General features: G+C 47.9%; 1 protein-coding gene across 1 annotated transcript in view; it reads left to right on the forward strand.

Annotated features, from left to right (window-relative positions):
* Positions 1-20,771, forward strand: part of TNN (tenascin N) — a 59,711-nt gene that overhangs the window by 37,023 nt on the left and 1,917 nt on the right. Inside the window, exons 11-17 of the mRNA XM_069546121.1 lie at positions 265-528; positions 3,121-3,251; positions 4,250-4,382; positions 5,063-5,214; positions 10,042-10,138; positions 11,040-11,207; positions 18,287-18,450. Coding sequence (XP_069402222.1) covers positions 265-528; positions 3,121-3,251; positions 4,250-4,382; positions 5,063-5,214; positions 10,042-10,138; positions 11,040-11,207; positions 18,287-18,450 — 1,109 coding nt within the window. The remainder of the gene's footprint in view (positions 1-264; positions 529-3,120; positions 3,252-4,249; positions 4,383-5,062; positions 5,215-10,041; positions 10,139-11,039; positions 11,208-18,286; positions 18,451-20,771) is intronic.

Below are 20,771 nucleotides of genomic sequence, written 5' to 3' on the forward strand. Positions count from 1 at the left end.
AAACAGGTCCCTTCAGCTGCCATTTGGGTCGCTTGTCTTGTTGCTCAGAAGATTTTTATTTTTATGGGAACTAGAAGGACAAAAAATTTCCAAGGTCGATAAACTTGGAGAAGATCAAATTCCTTTCAGTTTTAATATAACATTTTTCCAGGGGTTTGTTTCCCCTGGAAAAATGTTTTCAGTGGAATTGTATTGTTAATAAAAGTATCATGAATGGTGATATGTTCCTTTGGCCCTAAAATTCAGCATTTCCTTTTTAAAAAGAAATTGACAGCCCCCAGAACCTGGTGACCAAGCAGGTGACGGAGAACACGGCCACCATCTCCTGGGACCCGGTGCAGGCCGTCATCGACAGGTACCTGGTGCGCTACACCTCTGCTGACGGAGACACCAGGGAGGTTCCGGTGGGGAAGGAGCAGAGCAGCACCGTCCTGACGGGCCTGAGGCCGGGCGTGGAGTACACGGTCCACGTGTGGGCCCAGAAGGGGGACCGGGAGAGCAGGAAGGCCGACACCAAGGCCCCGACAGGTACTGTGAGGGGTGGGGCCACGGAGCCCTTCACACCTAACAGGAGATTGCCTTCCTCCGCATCTAGTCTGAGGAGGGGAGCAGGGAACACAGTGTTGCCCCAAAGGCATTCTTCAGAGTGCTTCCCTTTTCACCTTTCTGAGGTAATGCGTTGACAGACAGTTTAGGAAGGAAGTGGTGTGAAGGAAGCCTGTGTGGAAGGGGGCCTCCCTCACACCGTCTTCACCCAGCCCAGTGCCCAGCCTCTCCATCTTGACCTGAGGACCTGGCTGGGCCTCCACTCCAGTTTGGGGAAGAGGGAGGCGAGAAGCCCTTTCTGCCTCCATCTCCACACTGGGGGCAGTGGTGGAGCATCTTCCTTCTCTCACTGTCCCTCTCCAGTTGGCCACCAAATGGGCCTAGACTGCCTGTATTTTGTGTGCGTGATGAGGCCTCCCTGGGGCCTGACAGGATCACACAGCCCCCACTGACGTCCTCGGGTCTGTTTGGACAGTCTGGGCACAGCCTGGCCATCCCCTGTGAGGCCACAGTATTACCATGCGTGGCCCCTGGAATGAGAGGTGCCTTGAATGTATTCATTATTTTTATCAGTTACAGTTAACGGACATTTTTAGTAAAAAATAATACACGCTTATAGTGAAAATTTCCGAACTAAACAAAGGTGTGTAGAAAGAAACTCTTTTTCACGCCCAAGGCTCCCTGATACCCAGGACTTCTCTCTTGGGGTGGTCAGCATCTTCCTCCTTCCTTCTCCCCTTCCCTCCCTTCCTCCATCCCCGTCTCCCCCCAACCCCCAGTCTCCCTCGGTCTTCCTTGCTCCTCCTCCTCTGTTCCTCTCTCTCTCTCTCTTTCTTCTTTATCTTCTCTTTGTTTCACTTTCCCCATTAATTTTTTAATTTTTTGCCTGCGCTGTGCAGTGTGTGAGATCTTAGTTCCCTGACCAGGGATCAAACCTGCACCCCCTGTAGTGAAAGCTCAGAGTCTTAACCAGCGAATCACCAGAGAAGCCCCCTCCCCGTTTTTAAAGACAATATGTAGAAATAACTAAGACAGACATCTCAGGTTCATAACCTGGGGATGATGGGTGGGCAGTCAAAGGGGCGGCAGAAGCCAGCTCAAGATATTTACGTAGTTTAGGTTTTCCTTTGATTTTGAAACCAGGAAATTCAGTTTTTCCACGTGATGGATGGAATAAAACCCAGACCAGATGTTATGCTTTAGAAAGCCATACCACGCTGATATTACAGAAACTCAAAATTTGTCAAAACATCCTAATTCGAAACAACAGCTGCCTGATTTCTATTAAAATACTGCATTTCAGTTCTCAGCTGAAATGCTACTGGGTAGAAAATAGCCTGGAGACATCTTTTTTGGAAACTTCTAAATTAAAATCACCCTCTATGATAATGATTTTGTAAAATGGAAATTTCCATTCATATCTTGTTTACTTAAAAAAAAAAAGTGAGCCGTCTGACCAATTACTGTGGCGTTGACTAGAATTTTTGCTGAGACGTAGTCTTCCTGGCCTAAGTGCATGCACACACCCGGGCTTTCCCTCTGGTGTTTGAGTGGAGAAGCGCGTGGGGATGAGAAGACATCTCTGCTTTTCCACCATCTCCGCTATCCCGTCTCCCTTTCTCTCCTCTTTTGTGCAGGCATCTCCTCTGCTTCCCCATTTTGTACAGGGTATGCTTCTAAGGCTGCACACTTAGTTACCTAAGACACAGAAGTTTATATTGCTGTACCAACTTAATTTCTATTATACGTTCCCATTCTGTTTGCTAGTTGGAAATCGCAGTAAATTTAGAGTCACGCTCTTCCTCAGGGCTGAGTGTGAGGTCTCAGGTGATTTTCCAAGGCCAGGCATGGGGTCCCATCCGGTTTTTCAGTCATCTTTCTGGGCAGGTGTTTACTGAGTGCCCCTGGTTTCTGTATGCAGGGGCCTTTCAGATCTGTTTTCCTCTGCTACGCCCAAACTCAGAGTGCCATTTACCACATCATACATACATATATATGCTGCATTGGGTCTTAGTCCTTCCTTGCCACTTTGGGAGCCCTGTCATCTCCAGGACTTTGCTGATCGAGGTTGCTCATACTCACCACTCTCTGTGGCTTCCCTGGTGGATCAGTCAGTAAAGAATCTGCCTGCAGTCCAGGAGACCTGGGCTTGATCCCTGGGTCAGGAAGAACCCCTGGAGAAGGAAATGGCAACCCACTCCAGTATTCTTGCCTGGAGAATCCCATCCCATGGACAGAGGCGCCTGGTGGGCTACAGTTTATGGGATTACAAGAGTCAGACAGACTGAGTGACTAAACCACCACCACCACCACTCTCTGCAGATCTGCTGGGGAAGTGGGAGCCCAGGTTCACTCCCTCTGAAACTTACCTCTTAACCATCTTGTCCTCCATGGGTTTATACTTTTAGAAAAATAGATCCTAAAAACCTTATGGCAAAGAGGAATGGAGCCTGCTACTTGCTTGATAGGAAGAAGAAAATGGGAATGTGTAGGGAGAGAATATAAGCGGAAATCTCAAAAATTACCTCTTCTCATTACCTTAGTAATAATAATTACTTGATGTTTTATATACAGACATTGACCCTCCCCAAAACCTTCATCCTTCTGCTGTAACCCACTCTGGTGGGGTATTGATCTGGACACCCCCCTCTGCCGAGATTGATGGCTATATTCTGACCTACCAGTTCCCGGATGGCACTGTGAAGGTACTGGACACTCGTCTTTTCTCTTCTGCCCCAGTCTCCATGTATAGCAACTCACTGGTGCCAACCAGTTTAATAGCTGGTCCCATGGCAACCTGCTTATGAATGTGTTGATCCCTACTGATCACTTGCTGTATGCAAGGGAGAATGCTAAACATGGTCATTTTTGAACAGTATACATGTGGTCTCATTTTATGGGACTTAGCTTCATGCCTGCTCCTTCCTAACTGCCTGTCACGTATCCGCTGGCCACACATCTGTCCTATGTTACTTCCCCAGTAAATGTTAGCTCCACGAGGACAGGGAATTTTTGTCTGCTTTGCCTTGCCTTGTGTCTAAAGTGTTAGGAACTTAGCACATGGTTTGTGTTCAATAAATATTTATTTAATGAATTTGATTAACCTTATTTCAAGAGTTATACCTCTCACCTGGAATTAGAAAGCCAACATATTTTTGTGACTTGTCCCAGTGGAAAGTTAGTGTTCTCTTTCCTTGAAAGAAAAAAGGGGGGAAGAAAAAAAGGAAAGGTACCTTGATTTATTCATTATCTCAGTGGTAAAGCTGCTCCTATAAGCCTAGGGAGAAAGGTTATTGAAAACCCAGTTATCTTCCTGCCTCAGATATCAGTGGCCAGCTTCACCTTGCCCATTGCTTTCTCAGCTTGGTGTTGCTAGCCTGTTGCTGCCAGGAGTGGCTGTTGTTGGTGCCCCAGCTTGTATCTGGAGGGCAGGAGACCTCCTGTGTGCTCCCCTTGAGGGTGCTCCCCTGGTGGCAGTGTGAGGTGCTGGTTCCCAGCTAGAGCTCCCAGAAGTGCTGAATCTCCATGGCACAGCCCTAAAGAGAAGTGGCTAGAACCTACTGGGATTCTGGGTTACTACTGAGCCCTCAAAAAGACAAAACTCTACCCTCCCAAGGAGCTTCTCTCATTAGCACCAGGGAGTGCTGTTGACACTGAGGGTGCTGTGGGTGATGAGTGAATGTCTACTGTCTTTGTTTGGTAGGAGGTGCAGCTTGGAAGAGGGGACCAGAGGTTTGAGTTGCAAGGCCTTGAGCAGGGTGTCACCCTCCCTGTCTCCTTAGTTGCCTTTAAGGGTGATCGCCGGAGCAGGAGTGTATCTACCAACCTTTCCACAGGTAATGTGAGCTCGTGCACTCTGAACGAGAATGCAGTGCAGGACAAGCATGGGACAAGCCAGAAAATGTGTCCAAGGAAGAGCGAGTGGCAACAGGGCTCTGGATTTCTCTAGACAAGGGGAAATGGAAGTGGGGTTATGAATTCAGAAGAAATCCATCCCATGGTAAAGAGACGAAGGAAGGGAGTGAAGTGGAGTATTGTCTGGTGGAGGGGAAGGGGGGGTTTGGTCAGAGGAGGAAGTGATGTGAACTTGACCTTATTTGGTGGCACCAGTGGTAAAGAACCCCCCTGCCAACACAGGAGATGTAAGAGACGTGGGTTCAATCTCTGGGTTGGAAAGACCTACTGGAGGAGGGCATGGCCAACCCACTCCAGTATTCTTGCCTGGGGAAATCCCACAGACAGAGGCGTCTGGCAGCTTGTGGTGCATAGGATTGCAAAGAGTTGGACACTGAAGTAATTTAGCACACACAACTAGTACATTTGGGGGTTTTTGATGCGAGCAAGGTGAGTGAGAAAAATAAGACGTGAGTGAAGAGTTGGAAGATGCAGAGTAGTAGGAGTTTCCAAAATATTATATTTCTAAACAAAATAAATGATCTTAAAATATGGGACTAGCCCCACTCCCCTCCTCCCTTGCCTTTCTCCCAACAACGCTGTCCTTCTGCTTGCTTCCCAGTTGGTGCCCGTTTTCCACACCCTTCGGACTGCAGTCAAGTTCAGCAGAACAGCAACTTCGCCAGTGGCCTCTACACCATCTACCTGCATGGGGATGCCAGCCGGCCCCTGCAGGTGTACTGTGACATGGACACAGATGGAGGCGGCTGGACTGTGAGTCACACAGAGCCCTGGGCAGTGTCTTGTTTCTCAGCCCAGGGAGCTCTATTTCTTCTTCATCCACGGGAGAGAGATGTTTTGGTGCCTTGCAGCTATTTTCAGAGAATAGAGAACTGTAAGAACAGAGCCCGAGGTACTTGATTCCTGGGATAGAGCAGGCTTGGTTAAATTCAGGCTGATGTTTGAGAAGGCTTGTGGGTTTATCACCATCTATTAATACTAATTTCCTCTTTACATGAGTTGCCTACATTTTACTCTCTGCAAAGCACACTCATAAACATGACCTTCACATATAAGCTATAGAATGAGAGAGATTACATTGCTCATACTTTATAGATGGGTAGATTGAAGCCCAGAAGGAGAAGCACCCTGAACAAGTCACATATCATTCAGTTATCAGTCATGTCCGACTCTTTGTGACCCCCTGGATTGCAGCATGCCAGGCTTCCCTGTCCTTCACCATCCTCTGGAGTTTTCTCAAACTCATGTCTACTGAGTCGGTCACATGAGTTAATAACAAAGTTGGGACCAGATTCTAGGACTCCAGCCTCCTGGGTCATTGCTTTTCCCAGTGGGTCATCTCAGGTCGTCCGAGATGGAAACACATGGCCTCTTTGGGGGCTCAGTCTTCTGAATTTTGGAGCCTGTTGCCCAAGCTCTGCATCCTGGCTCCACCTACAGAAGCAGGGCCTTTGGAACTTTGATACGAAAGGCTAAACCCTGAAAGAGGGAAACTTGCAATGTTCTGATCATCTCACATCTGTGTGGAGGTTTTATTCTCTGTGGGCCATTAAACTGCATGGTACCTTCTTTGATTGCATCTGCTGATCCAATTATATGATGAGCTGCTTTTGAGACTTTCAATCTGATCTTTCCATCTCTCCTTACCCCCTTCTCCCTGTACCTGAACAGTGAGAGGTTCTCACTGCTCCAAACCAGCCTGCAGGCTTACCCGCTGTGCTTCCACCACTTGCTGTGGGAAGGAGAAAGCATGATCTCATAGAGCGCAGACTATGTTCATTTACACATTCGCTCAGGGGCCTGTGGAACCAAAGACACTGCAGCAGCCGCAGATAAAATGATACCATCTGATAAGCAGGAAAGAGGAAAACTTATTATCCGCAAAGCTGCATCTGATGGCCAAAAGGCAGAAATGGATCAGATGGGGGACATTCCTGGTTGATTTGTAAAAATAAAGGAACCGAGTGTCACATGGGAGGCCATCCACCTGACTAGACTCATAGGGCTGCACCTGCTGCTTCTCATCAGCACTACTATGCTTCTGTCCCTTTAAGCTTGAAGCCAGTTCCCTGCCTTTGTCCCTGTAGTTACCCATTGGCAGGATGTCTGTACTGTCCAGTGTGGTATTTTTGTTGTTTGTTTGTTTGCTTTCGGGGGTGGATGGTGGTGTGCTCCATGGCATATGGGATCTTAGTTCCCCAATAAGGGATGGAACCCATGCTTCTTGCTTTGGAAGTGCAGTATCTTGACCAATGGACCTTCAGGGAAGTCCCTGTTGATGTGGCCTTTTTGAAAGCCAGCCTCACACAGGCAAAGAGATGTGTGTGTCTAGGACAATTTTTTGAAAGATACCTGTTGCTAGTCTGTCTGCCTGGGAGTATCCATGATTCTTTTCCACTAATATTTATTGAGTGCCTACTATGTGTCAGGTACTGTTTTGTATATTTAGGAACCAGCAGTGGACCAAATAGACAAAAATCTCTGACCTCAAGGAGCTTGCCTTTTACATCTTGCCCACACAAGTGACCTTTGCCAGAACACAGAGGTCAGTTCCAGAAATAACTCTGGGTTCCCACCAATGCCAGTGCCCCATCCCCTCCCTAATCTTGTTTTCTCACCCAGGTTCCTGAAGATGCTACATAAACTGAGACTCTGTAGGGTTCTCCTCAAAGCCACTACACTCCAGAAAACATGTGGGGTCCTGCAAACCTCTCCACCGAATCTTTTACTGGCAATTTCCACGTTCTGGGGTGTTCAAAAGTCTTCTGTCCCTGAAAGATGATCATAGTATGTTACCCTTATAAACTGAGCTTCTCAAATCCTTTTAAGGAAATTCTTCTCCACTCAGGCAGCAAGAACACAATTTGATTAACTTGGGTTAGCCAGAACTCTGCCCTGAGGTAGCTGAGGCTACGGGTGGGAAGCTGGAATGGAGACTATTAAGGAACACTTAAGTGTCTCAAATATTTCCATTTCTGTTTCCCATCTTGCAAGTCCTAAGAACTACACGAGAGGCTCTTTCCACAGGCACCTAAGTGAGATTTTCATTTTTTCCTCCTAATTTACTCATTTAGGACTGAAAATTCTAGAGTACAAGTAAGCTCTGTTGTTAGAATCAGACAAAGATTTTTTCTCCTTTGAGATTTATTTGGCAAGGGGTTTCTGTTATCCCAAATAGTTCATTATGAGGTATTTCACCTCACAGAAGGGAATGGACTAGATTCTCAGTGAGTCAATTAAGGCTGCCTGATCAAGATGTACAAATGATCCCCGTGGGTCAATTCATTTGAAATCTGACATTATAAAATGCAAGCTAACACATTTACTGAGATATAATAATCACTTATTATATCTGTATGAGCCAGACTCTGGCCTTTATGATTTATCGTGATTCATGACCATGCTGAAGCCTTGATTTAAGAGAATGACAAATAAGCTATTAACATCTTGATCTCATAGTTTAGAGAGGTGAGGCTAGTCAAGGTTAACTGATTTGCCCAAGGAGACAGCCAGTAAGTGTAGAGCTGAGTCTAAATAGTGATGCAAAGAGTATCAGAACCTTTTTTTTTTTTTTCCAATTTCCCTAGCCACACTGAAGCATTAGTAAAATAAACAAAGAAGCAAACAAAAAAATGCTTTGGCACTACGTTCATGGATTGGAGATAGAGACCAAATGTCTTTGTAAAGCCTCTGTCCTAGGAGAGTGGGATCAGATTTGAGCCTGACCTTACACGGGAACTAACTACATTAGTGGGAAAAGAATTTGATGCAGTGTGTATGGAACCAAATGGTGCTGCCCTAGGATTTCATTGTTCATGATCCAGGAATCCCAGGTGCTGTGATAGGAAATGAACAGCCTCAGAATCTTAAGGCATGCTCTTTAAACAGTAGACTCCACACAGCTGGTGTTTTCAGACTTCCTCAGGGAAAGATGAGGCAGTGTTTTATCTTTGCATCAGCCACCGAATAGTTGGCTGTGTGACTCTATTTCTCTATACTTTCTCATCTGTAAAATGGCATTGTATATTCTTGCCCTGGGTTCAGCCTTTAAAAGGGCTCAACGAGTGCTTGTTACATAGATCAGTAAGTGAAAAAAGAAATCAAGGAAGCTAGGGAAGGAAGGCGATGTCTCTACAAGATGGACACGTAAGAAGAGGGGAAAGGGAACAGCAGTGTTAGTGAGTGTTAGTACAGTTGTTCACCGTGAGCATCCCTACGTTCTGCTCACGGCTCTACCTTTCACACACCGTCTCAAGAGTCCTCCTAGCACCTCTAGGGGCAGACACCTCCTTCCCGCTTCCAACCCTGTTGGACAACAAGTCGACTGACGCTCAGGAACAGAAATGACTGAGTCACCAACCCCCTGCCAGGACCCCCACCCTTCATTCAGTGCCCCCCAGGCCAGCAGACAGGGACTAATGCTTCAGGAGTTGGCGGTGAGCTCTGGGCACTGTTGTGGGCAACCTGCTCTCTCCTCCCTCCCTGTCTCTTCCCAGAGAAAAATGTATCAAGAATGCTCAAGTATTAGGAGGTCTACCTCCCTGACTTCTTACCAGCACTTGGCACTGTCAGGCACACTTTTCTCTGGTGGCCTTTCTGATTCCCCATTTTCCCAGTTGTCCTTCACATCACCAGCTGCCCCTCTTTCTCCTTCATGAACTCATCTTGCAGTGCATGGCTCTTATATCTTGGGAGCCACAAGGCCTCATTCTAGGCTACTTGCTCCTTTCAGTCCTGTTTTGGTCTCATCCTTCCAATGGCTTCATCTCCCTCTGTGTCCTGATGGCTTTTCATGTTAGTTAGGATGGAATGGGCTAAGCCGTAGTAGCAAACTAACACCTAATTCCAGTGATTTAACCCATAAAAGGTTTTTTTCTCATGTGTGCAAAGTCACTATTAAGTGGTGACTCAGGGATTCAGATTGATTCCAGCTCATGGTTCTGCCCTGTTGACATGTGGCCTTCACCATGGCACCGTGACCTGGGGCAATGGGGGAGAGAGTGGGGAGACCCCCACCCCACACCCTGTGCTCCCGCTTTTAGTCCTGTAGCTGAAACAAGTCACATGGTTCCAACTTAACTGCAAGAAAGGCTAAAACAAAAAGTCTCTTTGTGTCCTGGAGGAGAGGAGAGCGATATTGGACTTGGTGAGTGCCAGCACTATCTCAGACACGTTGCTCACCTTCTAAGTCCAGCCTGGCCTGCTCCTGAGAGCTCTGGGCCTTACGTTCAGCAGCTCCTATGGCACCTTCATTCACCAGGATGCCTCAGAAGCCACTCACACTCACCAGGTGCCCAAATGAGCGATGTTGCCCCATGGAAACTGTCCTCTCTCAGAGCCCCTTTCTCAGTGATCGGCAGAGTGAATGGCTGTCAGCACTGGGAGCCTAGAACTCCAAAGCCAGTCTTGATGTCCTCCTCTCTCTCAGCTCCACTTCGGTCCATCACCACCTCTGTCAGTGTCACCTCCTGGCCACTTCTGTCCATCTTCAGGGCAGCCCCCAGCGTGCCATGCTGTCCTCTCTCATTCAGCCACGTCTGTCCACGTGTGTCAGAGAGAAACTCCAGTCTCCCTCTTCAGGTCTTCCAGAGGCGGAACACCGGGCAGCTGGATTTCTTCAAGCGCTGGCGGACCTACGTGGAAGGCTTCGGGGACCCCATGAAGGAGTTCTGGCTTGGTATGATCTTTGAGCATCCCTGAAGGCTGGGGTGTGGAGGGGAGATTCCTCCCTAAGAAGCTGATCAGGCAGCTTGAGGGAGCTCCCTGCATTTAGGAAGAGCTCCAGGTGATGGGGGCACTGAGGAAGCTGCCCACCAGGGTGTCGGTGGGGCCGGGTCATTGGGGAAGGTTCTCGTGTGCACTGAGTGTGTGGGAGGGTGGGACTGTCACACGTGGGCTTTATGCTGCATTTGAGCCCCACACAATCTGCCTGCAGCCTGAACTTCTCAGAAGCCACAGGAGGAGAGCAGTTATTGATTGACTGGGATTCTGGGCTCTCACTGGGCGGTCACACAGGGTCCCTGGAATTCTGTGAGGAATGCCAGTCATTGTGGCATTGTTTTCTCCCTTTTCCTTCTGCTCTTTTCTGGAGCAGATGTTTGTGGAGAATGAAATAGCCAGAAGCATCAATTGGGAAATGAAGAATTAGAAACTCATCACGTGGATTCGAAGCATCTGATAGAGTAGATGAATTTTGTGGTTTGCTTGGTTCAAAAATCCCATCAGTGACCTTGGAGTCAGGGGTTGATCTCCTCTCCCACTTGGTGAGATAAGTGGATAATAGGTAGGAATGCTCCTGCTTGAGAGAGAAGGAGTCATCCCATGATTACCCACCCCCCACCCCTGCTCCCTCCCAGAGGGCATGGTTTCCACACTCAGAAGCATGACTGTGCCAAAGACATAATGGGTTGAGAAAACAGCCTCCTGCCCCCAGAAGAGATGAAATAGGAAGGACCCTCCCATTATCACAGGAGGAAAAGGCCAAGGCATCTTTGGGGGACTGAAAGTCTCAGATGCAAACGGTGGGTGCTCACACACACAGGGTGATTGGTTACCAGAATTCTGTTCCTTGATCTTAGGACTTGACAAGCTACACAACCTCACCATGGGCACGCCCACCCGCTATGAGGTGAGAGTGGACTTACAGACCGCCAACGAATCTGCCTATGCTGTGTACGACTCCTTCCAGGTGGCCTCCAGCAAGGAGCGGTACAGGCTCACAGTCGGGAAATACAGAGGCACGGCAGGTAAGACGAAATGTGTCCTTCCTGCTGGGGTCTCCTGCCTGGTGTGTCTTGAGGATGGGTCGGCCCCCTGCCATGGACCTGGGGGATGGAATATTGTTTTACGAAGGTGCATTGTCCTCATTGAACAGCTGAGGCCCGCTCCCTGTAGGGGGTTAAACAGAATTGTCAAAGCAATCTTTGACCATCATAAAATCAGAACTTCTGTATGTTACACACTGATCCCGCACCAGTAAAATTCTTCCTCTTCTACTGCCCGAATTCAGGCTGTTGTACATTAGCTGATGAACCCACATTCCGAGAGATTTCACTGTGTCTGCCCACCTCTTATTAGGCTTCAGTAGTGTGGCTACCACTCTCGTACAGTGGTGCCTGTGTGCGTGTTATTTAAATTTATTGTGGTACTTTGTCATAAATAAAGACAGAAGAATGAAAGTGCTGATTCACATAGTAAGAAGTCTAGGTCTCATTAACTCCACACAACTATGACAACACAGAAATTAACGGTTCAGCTGAAAAGGAGGGGAACGGTAGCCTCAATTAGCATCTCACTGGATTTAAGCCAGTTGGTGGTGTGTTAAGTCGTGAAAGGAAAAGAACAAAATTAAGCAGCTGATGAAATACTGGAATTATGACCCTGAGCATTTTCTTTAAGAGTCAAGGTGTGGTTATTGTTTTAATACTATACTTTAAACCTATATTTATCGTCTTTAAACCCTAGCAAGTAAGTCTAGTGTTTGACTTAGCATGATTTTGACTTTGTTGGGGCTATGTAGGAATGTGTGTGTGTGTGTGTGTGTGTGTGTGTGTGTGTTAGTCACACAGTCGTATCCAACTCTTTGGGACCCCAGTGACTGCATCATACCAGGCTTCCCTGTCCTTTACTATCTCCCAGAGTTTGCTCAGACTCATGTCTATTGAGTTGATGATGCCATCCAACCATCTCATCTTCTGTTGTCCCCTTCTTCTCCTGCCCTCAGTCTTTCCCAGCATCAGGGTCTTTTCCAATGAGTTGGCTTTTTGCATCAGGTGGCCAAAGCTTCAGCTTCAGCATCAGTCCTTCCAGTGAATATTCAGGGTTGGTATAAAAAACATGGAAGTCAGGCATAGAAAAAAGCCAGTTAAAACACAATTGGGAAATACAGATGGGCATTTAGTTGAGTCTAAGGATATTAATCAAATGAGACGGATTTCAAGACGCCCTTTTGTAAGAGTGAGCGCGCTGCCTCTCATCCTCTTTCACCAACTGTAGCTGATCAGATTGCATTCCAGCCAGAGGTGGAAGGGGTGTGCACACTGCAGTCTCTCTTAGACCTGTCAGTGAAAAGCAAGAAAGACATGGAAGGTTTATTCCAGCCAACCCAAGGATTATAACCCGGGGGGCAGTCTTTCAGAAAACTCAGAGGACTGTCTCTCTGGTTAGAGGTCAGAGCACAGTTAGGTAAGTTTTTGAGATAGAGGGTTATAAGTCCGCCAAATGATGTGTCACTGACAGTTTACAAAGTCCAGATCTACACGGCATACAAAGTATTGGATCACAGGTCATGCTTCATGGTGGCTCCTTGAGGATATTAAGAGGGAGCACCATGTCCTTAGGAGGTCTGGTTGACCCAGATGCGTGGTACACACTAAAGGGGAAGGACGAGGCCCAAATGGGCCCCGTATCTTGCCAGAAAATATGAACTTTATTTCATCAGACCCCTCGGGCCTCCTCCTGTTCTATCTCAGCCCACATGGTTAAATATCTGGCCATCCCTTTTCTTCCCAATATCCTGTTCAGTCTTGACCACAGTGATCAGTCAGCCTTCCTTTCTCAGGCTGAAACAGCCCAGTCTTCAGAGACTCCACTCAGGGCACCTTCTGCAGATGAGATATGGGGTTGGGCTGGTTCCTTTTGGCACTTGTGCCCACATCCCTCCCTGAACCAACTGCCCTCATGGGCCTTCTGCTGGGGACCTCACTCAGGCCTGCTCTCCCAGGCTACCTAGTCCCCTCCCTCTAGTATTCAAATGTCCCTTCTCTGAGGTCTATCCTAATCCAGTAAATGACCTGATGCTAATGGGAAAATGAGTGAAAAGGAGTCAACATCTTTGTGAATTACTGTGATTCTCCTCCCGGGGACTGTATTTGCATTTTAACTGCGATTAGGGGCTAATTCCCATTCTAAGGTTGTGCAGGCCAACAAGTGCTGGTCAGTGGAGGATGTATTTTTTAATAGGAAGCCTTGGGAGACTCAGAATTCATGCAGTATTTAGGCAGCAATCTAATCTTCCCCTGTGTACTATCATTCTTACTCTTAAATTCTGAATTACAGTGGTGGGGTTAGTGGAGTTTGAGCTTTCCTTATATGTGCTGATTGGTCCCCAAGGAGGATTTTGAAATTTAGCAAGCTTCTGGCTGCTTATGTCCTAGATGATGAGGTACTGTTTAGAGGACATGGCATTCAGATAGAAAGTGAACATTTTGATATCTCCAGGCATGGGCCAGCTCTCCCCAGCTTTTAACCCTGTTGTCACTCTTTTTGGAACTAGAGATGTACAGCTCTGGTGGATAAGTGGGATTTTAGACTGTTTCCCTACTCAGACTATCCAGGTGGACCCTCAACTTTTACTTCTACTGAAGTCAAATCAAGAAGCTGCAAAACAGAGTCAGAGACACAGATGTACAGAACAGATATATGGACACCAAAGCAGGAGGGAGGGGTGGGCTGAATTGGGAGATTGGAACTGACATATTCACACTGTTGATGCCATGTATAAAATAGATAACTAAGGAGAACCTGCTGTATAGCTCAGAGAACCCTACTCAGATACACATGTATGTGTAGCTGATTCACTTTGCTGTACAGGAGAAATTAACACAACCTTGTAAAGCAGCTATTGTGCTAAACAGGGCTTCCCAGGAGGTGCTAGTGGTAAAGAGCCCGCCTGCCAATGAAGGAGACATAAGAGACACGGGTTCGATCCCTGGGTCAGGAAGATGCCCTGGAGAAGGACATGGCAACCCACTCCAGTATTCTTGCCTGGAGAATCCCATGGATAGAGGAGCCTGGCAGGCTGCAGTCCACAGCGTCTCAAAGATTTGGACATGACTAAAGCATATGTGTTGCCGATGCGCTTTGCTGTACCGTTGAAACTAAAACAACATTGTAAAGCAGCTATACCCCAATAAAAATTAATTTTAAAAAAATCCAGCACATTATTCCTCCTTGAAGGAAACTCCAGCAAGGTAATGCTGGGTCAATTGTAATGGTAAGGTAATGCTGGGTTATGATTCTTGGAGTGAGACAGGTAGGACATTCTATGAGCTCTACCTTCAGGATGCCGCTGTTCATTAATTTGGAGACTATTTTGGCAGATTAAATAGGCAGACATTCAGGGTGGTGCAGAAGGATTTCTGTGGGCTAACTAGCCACTTACAGCTGATTTCAGAGGCTTAGAGCTGCTCAAGGGATGGTTCACCCCCTACAGACACTTAGAAATGTGAGGAGGAACTCAACCAGCATTCAGTGGGCTGGGGCCAGGGTTGCCAAATACCCACAGTGAACAGTTGTTCCACCCCAAATGCCAGTGCCTTCCTAGCTTTGAAGTGAATTTTTTAAGTACTGGCACTTAAAGAAGGAAAACATCGTTGAACACATGAATAAAAGGGAAAGCTGGAGGTGACACAAATCACACTTTCATCAGTCCATTCTTGGTTTCAGAGTGGAAGATGTTCCAGGTCCAGACGTGTGATCCTGTGCCTGTGTGTCATTAACAGGGGATGTGATGCTAACAGCTTCTTCTGGCCTGAGACGGCTTAGCTGCCTGGCTCATCTTTCCTATCTCAGGAAGTATGAGAGGAGAAGAGTTGGTCCCAGAGTGATTCATAAATATATATATATATATTTAATATTCTTTATTTTTATCTACTTATTTTTGGCTGTGCTGGGTCTTCATTGCTGTGTGTGCATGGGCTTTCTCTAGTTGCAGCGAGTGGGGCTACCCTTTAGTTGTGGTACACAGGCTTCTCATTGCGGTGGCTCCTCTCGTTGTGGAGCACGGGCTCTAGGGCTTCAGTAGTTGCAGAGCATGGGTTCTGGATCATGGGCTCAGTAGTTGTGGCACACGGGCTTAGTTGCCCTGCAGCATGTGGGGGCTTTCTGGACCATGGATTGGACCTGTGTCCCTTGCAATGGCAGGCGGATTCTTAACCACTGGACCCAGTAGAGACTCCCCTGGCCACTGCCCCCACCAAGAGATATTTTGGTGAGATGGGTGCTGACCATCTCAGCAGCCCCACCTGGGCTTGGGTTCAGACCTCTCATGGGCTTGCCACTGACTCCTCCCACCCGAGGCCGTCACACTAGAAGTGGGGCACTTATCTCTCATCAGTGTTTTCTCCTAAAACTCCCAGAGAGGGAGAGAGTCTAACCACCATTGACTTTTCTGCTTTATTTTCCTTGGGGAGATAAGCTTAATACATCAGAACACTGTCTTGGCCAGGGCCTGATGACCAAAGAAAAGTTAGTTTTTGATTTATGAGAGCACTCACTATCTACACTTGGAACATTAGAAGGTAGATAATCCACCATGGATTGGGGGTGGGGGGGTACTCTCACACTCAGGCCACAACCTGCTTCACCTTTCTTTCTCCCAGCGCCCCAGGTTAGATAGCCATGAGGAGATCTTTAAGAAGCAGCCTCTGCACAGGTGCTTAGAAAACAGCTCTTGGAACTTAATTGCAAGTAAGGTAAACTGTGCTCATTAAAAGTGTTACTAAGGGAGCCATTGTGCAATATTTTGAACTGTAGGGAACTATCTGCAGAAAATCTAAGGAGATAAAGAAATGTCTGTGAATGAAGTGACAGTTTGCTCTTCTTTCATTGGAGAAAATTAATGGGGGAAGAGGTTTTGCTGTGTCTCAGAAAAGACCCTGATGCCAGGAAAGATTGAAGGGAGGAGGACGAGGGGACAACAGGGTGAACTGGTTGGAGGGCATCACCGACTCAATGGGCATGAGTTTGAGCAAGCTCTGGGAGATGGTGAAGGACAGGAAGCCTGATGTGCTGCAGTCCGTGTGGTCACAAAGTGGTGGACGAGACTGAGTGACTAAACAGTAACATAGGTGGACACGAGGGCTACCTGGGTGGCCTGCTGGAATCCACCTACCAGTGCAAGAGACATGGGTTCAATCCCTAGGTTGGGAGGATCCCCTGGGGAAGGAAATGGCAACCCATTCCAATACTCTTGCCTGGAGAATACCATGGACAGAGGAGCCTGGCAGGCTATATATTGTCCATGGGGTTGCAAAAGAGCTGGACATGACTTAGCGACTAAACAACACGGTGGATGTGAAAGGGCCACCGTCTGAGCTCCCAAATGAGAAAGACAAGCTGGGACCTTCCCTTTACACCGTTCTGTCAACGCTTTATGTATCTACCCCAGCCACCCGCAACTAAGAGCAAGGACCAGCCACTGTTTGCATTCCTGGAGGCCGGGCCATGGCAGGTGTACCCGATGTTTCCTGAATGAATGAATGAGGTTGCAGGACAAAAGTTCTCAAGCTTCAGCTGGACTCTGAAGGGCTTGTCAAAGCACAGACTGCAGGGTACCACTCTGGAGTTTCTGGTTCTGTAGGACTGGGGTGGGCCTGAGAACACGAATTTCTAACAAGTTCCCAGGTGATACAGATGCTGCTGGCCCGGGGACTGAACTTTGAGAACCATTGCTGTAGATTGTCAGAGAGAGCTCATTCTTGTTGGCATAACCAAAGCCTGCTATTGAAATAAGGAAACTGCAGATGCATTGGTGGCCCAGAAAGAACCCTGGGCTTGGGGTCTCAGGTTGGAGCTTTGAGTCCTGGCTCTGCTGCCAGTGGACTGAGAGACTGTGGCAAGTTCCTAGAACAAACTCTGTGAGTTTCCTTCCTCATGGGACTAAGAGCTGCCTGACTCACCCCTCAGGCTTGTCAGGGCCATCAGATGAGAAGGTACATGTGGAGGTGATCTGTAACTCGGAAATCAGATTAAATGGAAGTATTGTTATCATAGGAACAGACTTGATTAAGCTTGGGGTTTATATGAGCCCTTATTGCCGTTTATGAGCTGAATTAAAACGTAAACTTGTAAAAGAATGACAAATGTGATGGGGAAATAGTGAAACACGTCAAGTAATTAAGGCAGGTTTCTAGACAGTTTGTAATGAGCACTTAATTGTACCTGTGTGCCCAGAAGGGCTCTAGAAGTTCAGGTGTGTGTGTTAAGAGGGCACGTGGGAGGATTAAGAAGGAGACTCTTCCTCAGGAGTGGGGTTGAGCTGGGCTTCGAGGAATGGTGAGGACTTGGACTGATGAAGGGTAGAGAGAAGCAGGTAAGCAGAGGCATGGACGATGGACTCGTCCACCCTACACATTCAGTGCCTTTGGGGACAGCAGGCTATGAGGTTGTACAGAAGGCATAGCCAAGGTACAAGCCTGCAAAGCCAGGAGGAGTAATTCACTCCTGGTGGGAGGAAGTAGATCTGAGATGATGGAAAAGGATACTTCTTAAGCTTTGGAAGAACTGGGAGGCCTGTTGTGTTGACACAGGTCTGGAGAGGTGAGAAGACCCCAGGGTGGCAGCCGTGGGGGACAGGGGTGTATTGGAGTGATCTGCAGAAGGAAGGGCTGGATCATTGGCGGGGGAGGGGGGGAACAGGATTGTCAAAGGTGGCTCAGGAGTGCCCAGTCTGGGCCACTGCGGGGATACTGAAGCAGGGACAGAGGCAGGGGACAGGGGTCAGTTGTGCGAGTTCGGTCTGGTACTATGAGGAATGTCGAGGAGTTCGGTTTTGGATGTTTGGATATTTTACTGTGAAGCCTCTAAGTGGAAATGCTATTCAAGCTGCTGGAAAAACAGGCCTGAAGTTTGGGTGGCAAGCGAGGAAAGAGAACCTGTTCATTTGTATTGTGTGCTCATCTTGGCGATTTTGAGAAAAGCGTGACTCCTTGTGGCATAACCGACTGCACCCCTGGCATTTTTGTGCCTGGAGGTTTTCTTGCCGGGTCCTCTTTCAGGCCAGAGGAGGATCCCACCCACCTCTGTCACCTCTGCTTGCCCGCAGGGGACGCACTCACTTACCACAACGGATGGAAGTTTACAACCTTTGACCGAGACAACGACATCGCCCTCAGCAACTGTGCCCTGACGCATCACGGCGGCTGGTGGTACAAGAACTGCCACTTGGCCAACCCCAACGGCAGATACGGGGAGACCAAGCATAGTGAGGTAGGTGACAGGCGAACATCTTTTTTGTCCCAGTGAAAGTGTTAGTCACTCAGTTGTGTCTGATGCTTTGCGGCCCCCGGGGATTGCAGCCCACCAGGCTCCTCTGTCCATGAAATTCTCCAGGCAAGAATACTGGAGTGGGTTGCTATTTCCTTCTCCAGGGGATCTTCCCGACCCAGGGATCAAACCTGCATCTCTTTCATCTCCTGCATTGGCAGGCAGGTTCTTCACCACTAGCTCCACCCGTATTCTGTTCCCAGAGTGACACCCTCCAGCGGGTGTTCTGCCCCTCTCCTTCAGAGGCCAACAGACAGAGCAGTAGGGCTCCTTCTCCAGGCTCCGTGGCCTTGGGGCCTACATCCTCTCTGCCCATCTGCTGCAGCCCCCCACTCTCTGCATTCCCACCAGTGCTTCGGTGTAGGGCAGGACTCAGGCTGCCCACTGCTTAACAGAGATGGTATGCGTCACACATCATCCTGCTTTACAAATTCACATGTGGACACTCTTCGTCAGCTTGAACTGCTGTAAGAAAATAATAGAGACTGGGTGGCTTTAACAGCAGGAGTTCATTTCTCATGGTTCTGGGGGATGCAAAGTCCACGTTCCCAGCAGATTCAGTTTCTGGTGGGAGGCCTTTCTGGCTTGTGGATGGCCGCCTTTTCACTGCGTCCTCACACAGTAGAGGCAGAGAGCGAGCTCGCGAGTGAGCTCTGGTCTGTCCTCTTCTCGGAAGAGCACTGATCCTACCACGGGTGACGTCATCTAACCCTAGTTACCTCCCGAAGGCTCCGCTTGCGAATACCATCACATTGGTGGTTAGGGCTTCAGTGTATACATTTTGGGGGGTTGGGAGGGGACACAAACATTTTATCTGTAACAGACACATCAGAATTCGATCCAGTTGTTCTTCCAGTTAAAAGTGTAAATTTTAAGTGTTAGTCACTCGGTTGTGTCTGACTCTTTGCAATCCCAGGTTCCTCTGTCCATGGAATCCTCCATGCAACAGTACTGGAGTGGGTAGCCATACCCTTCTCCAGGGGATCTTCCTGACCCAGGAGTCAAACCTGGATCTCCTGCATTGCAAGGTGGATTCTTTACCATCTGAGTCACCAGGGAAGTCCTTCTTCCAGTTAAACCAGAGCTATTTTTCTCTGTCCTTTGATCATGGGGAACACAGTTTTCTGCTTTAGGTAAGACCCATAGGGTCACTTAGAGTTGGAAACGACTGAAGTGGCTTAGCACGCACACACACCCTTGGATCCACTTCATCCTGCTGCTGCTGCTAAGTCGCTTCAGTCATGTCCGACTCTGTGCGACTCCATAGACGGCAGCCCACCAGGCTCCCCCGTCCCTGGTGTTCTCCAGGCAAGAACACTGGAGTGGCTTGCCATTTCCTTCTCCAATGTGTGAAAGTGAAAAGTCAAAGTGAAGTCGCTCAGTCATGTTTGACTTTTAGCGACCCCATGGACTGCAGCCTAACAGGCTCCTCCGTCCATGGGATTTTCCAGGCAAGAGTATTGGAGTGGGGTGCCATCGCCTTCTCCACCACTTCATCCTAGAGCCACCCAAAGCCTGCTCAGAGCGTTGTGCTAAACCAGTTTCTCCACTTCAGGAGTGTGAACACAGGCTCCTCACCCCTCCCTTGCTCGAAAACTTTCCTACCAGTGATTTCTCAGACTCTCATGCCCCGAGAACATCATCTTGACTCCTCGCCAGCAACTAGGCATCTCCTGCTTGCTCCCTCACAGCTTCTTGAAAATTGCATCTTTGTTCCTACTCATCATTGATCCATCCCACTTTATGAAATTTCCCCTCCTTGGGTTTCTAATTTCCTACCCTGGATCTTGATCCTAGCCTTCAGGAAGCCACCTCTCCCCAGAACTCACCTTATACCAATATGACTGTAAATATTAATACATCTAAAGTCCAGGTACATTCTGATTCCGTTGGTCCTAACCACGCAGTAGGGACTCCTCATCTTTATGTGATTTCTCAAAGGGAAGGAGAAGTTTGCACTTAGGGGGGCCAAGGAGGGTGGGCCCATGAATCCTGGAGGCTGCATGTGGACTGACTCAGGGAAGCTGTGATCAGAGATCAGATATTTGAAATGAGCAGCCAGCGTGCCCTAAACCATCCCCATATTTGCTAATAAAAGACATTCATCTGGTTAATGTGCTTTTCACAGTCTGTACAGCATTTAGCTTCTTGTTTATTATTTACCTCACAAATTAAAATACATAAAATCGGTCACTTGGGCTCTTTATTGGCCAGGTTGCAAGGTTATTAAGTGAATTAAATATTATTGTGCTCACCAGTCAAAA

The sequence above is a fragment of the Ovis canadensis genome, chromosome 12 (genome assembly GCF_042477335.2).
Source record: "Ovis canadensis isolate MfBH-ARS-UI-01 breed Bighorn chromosome 12, ARS-UI_OviCan_v2, whole genome shotgun sequence".
NCBI classification, from domain to species: domain Eukaryota; kingdom Metazoa; phylum Chordata; class Mammalia; order Artiodactyla; family Bovidae; genus Ovis; species Ovis canadensis.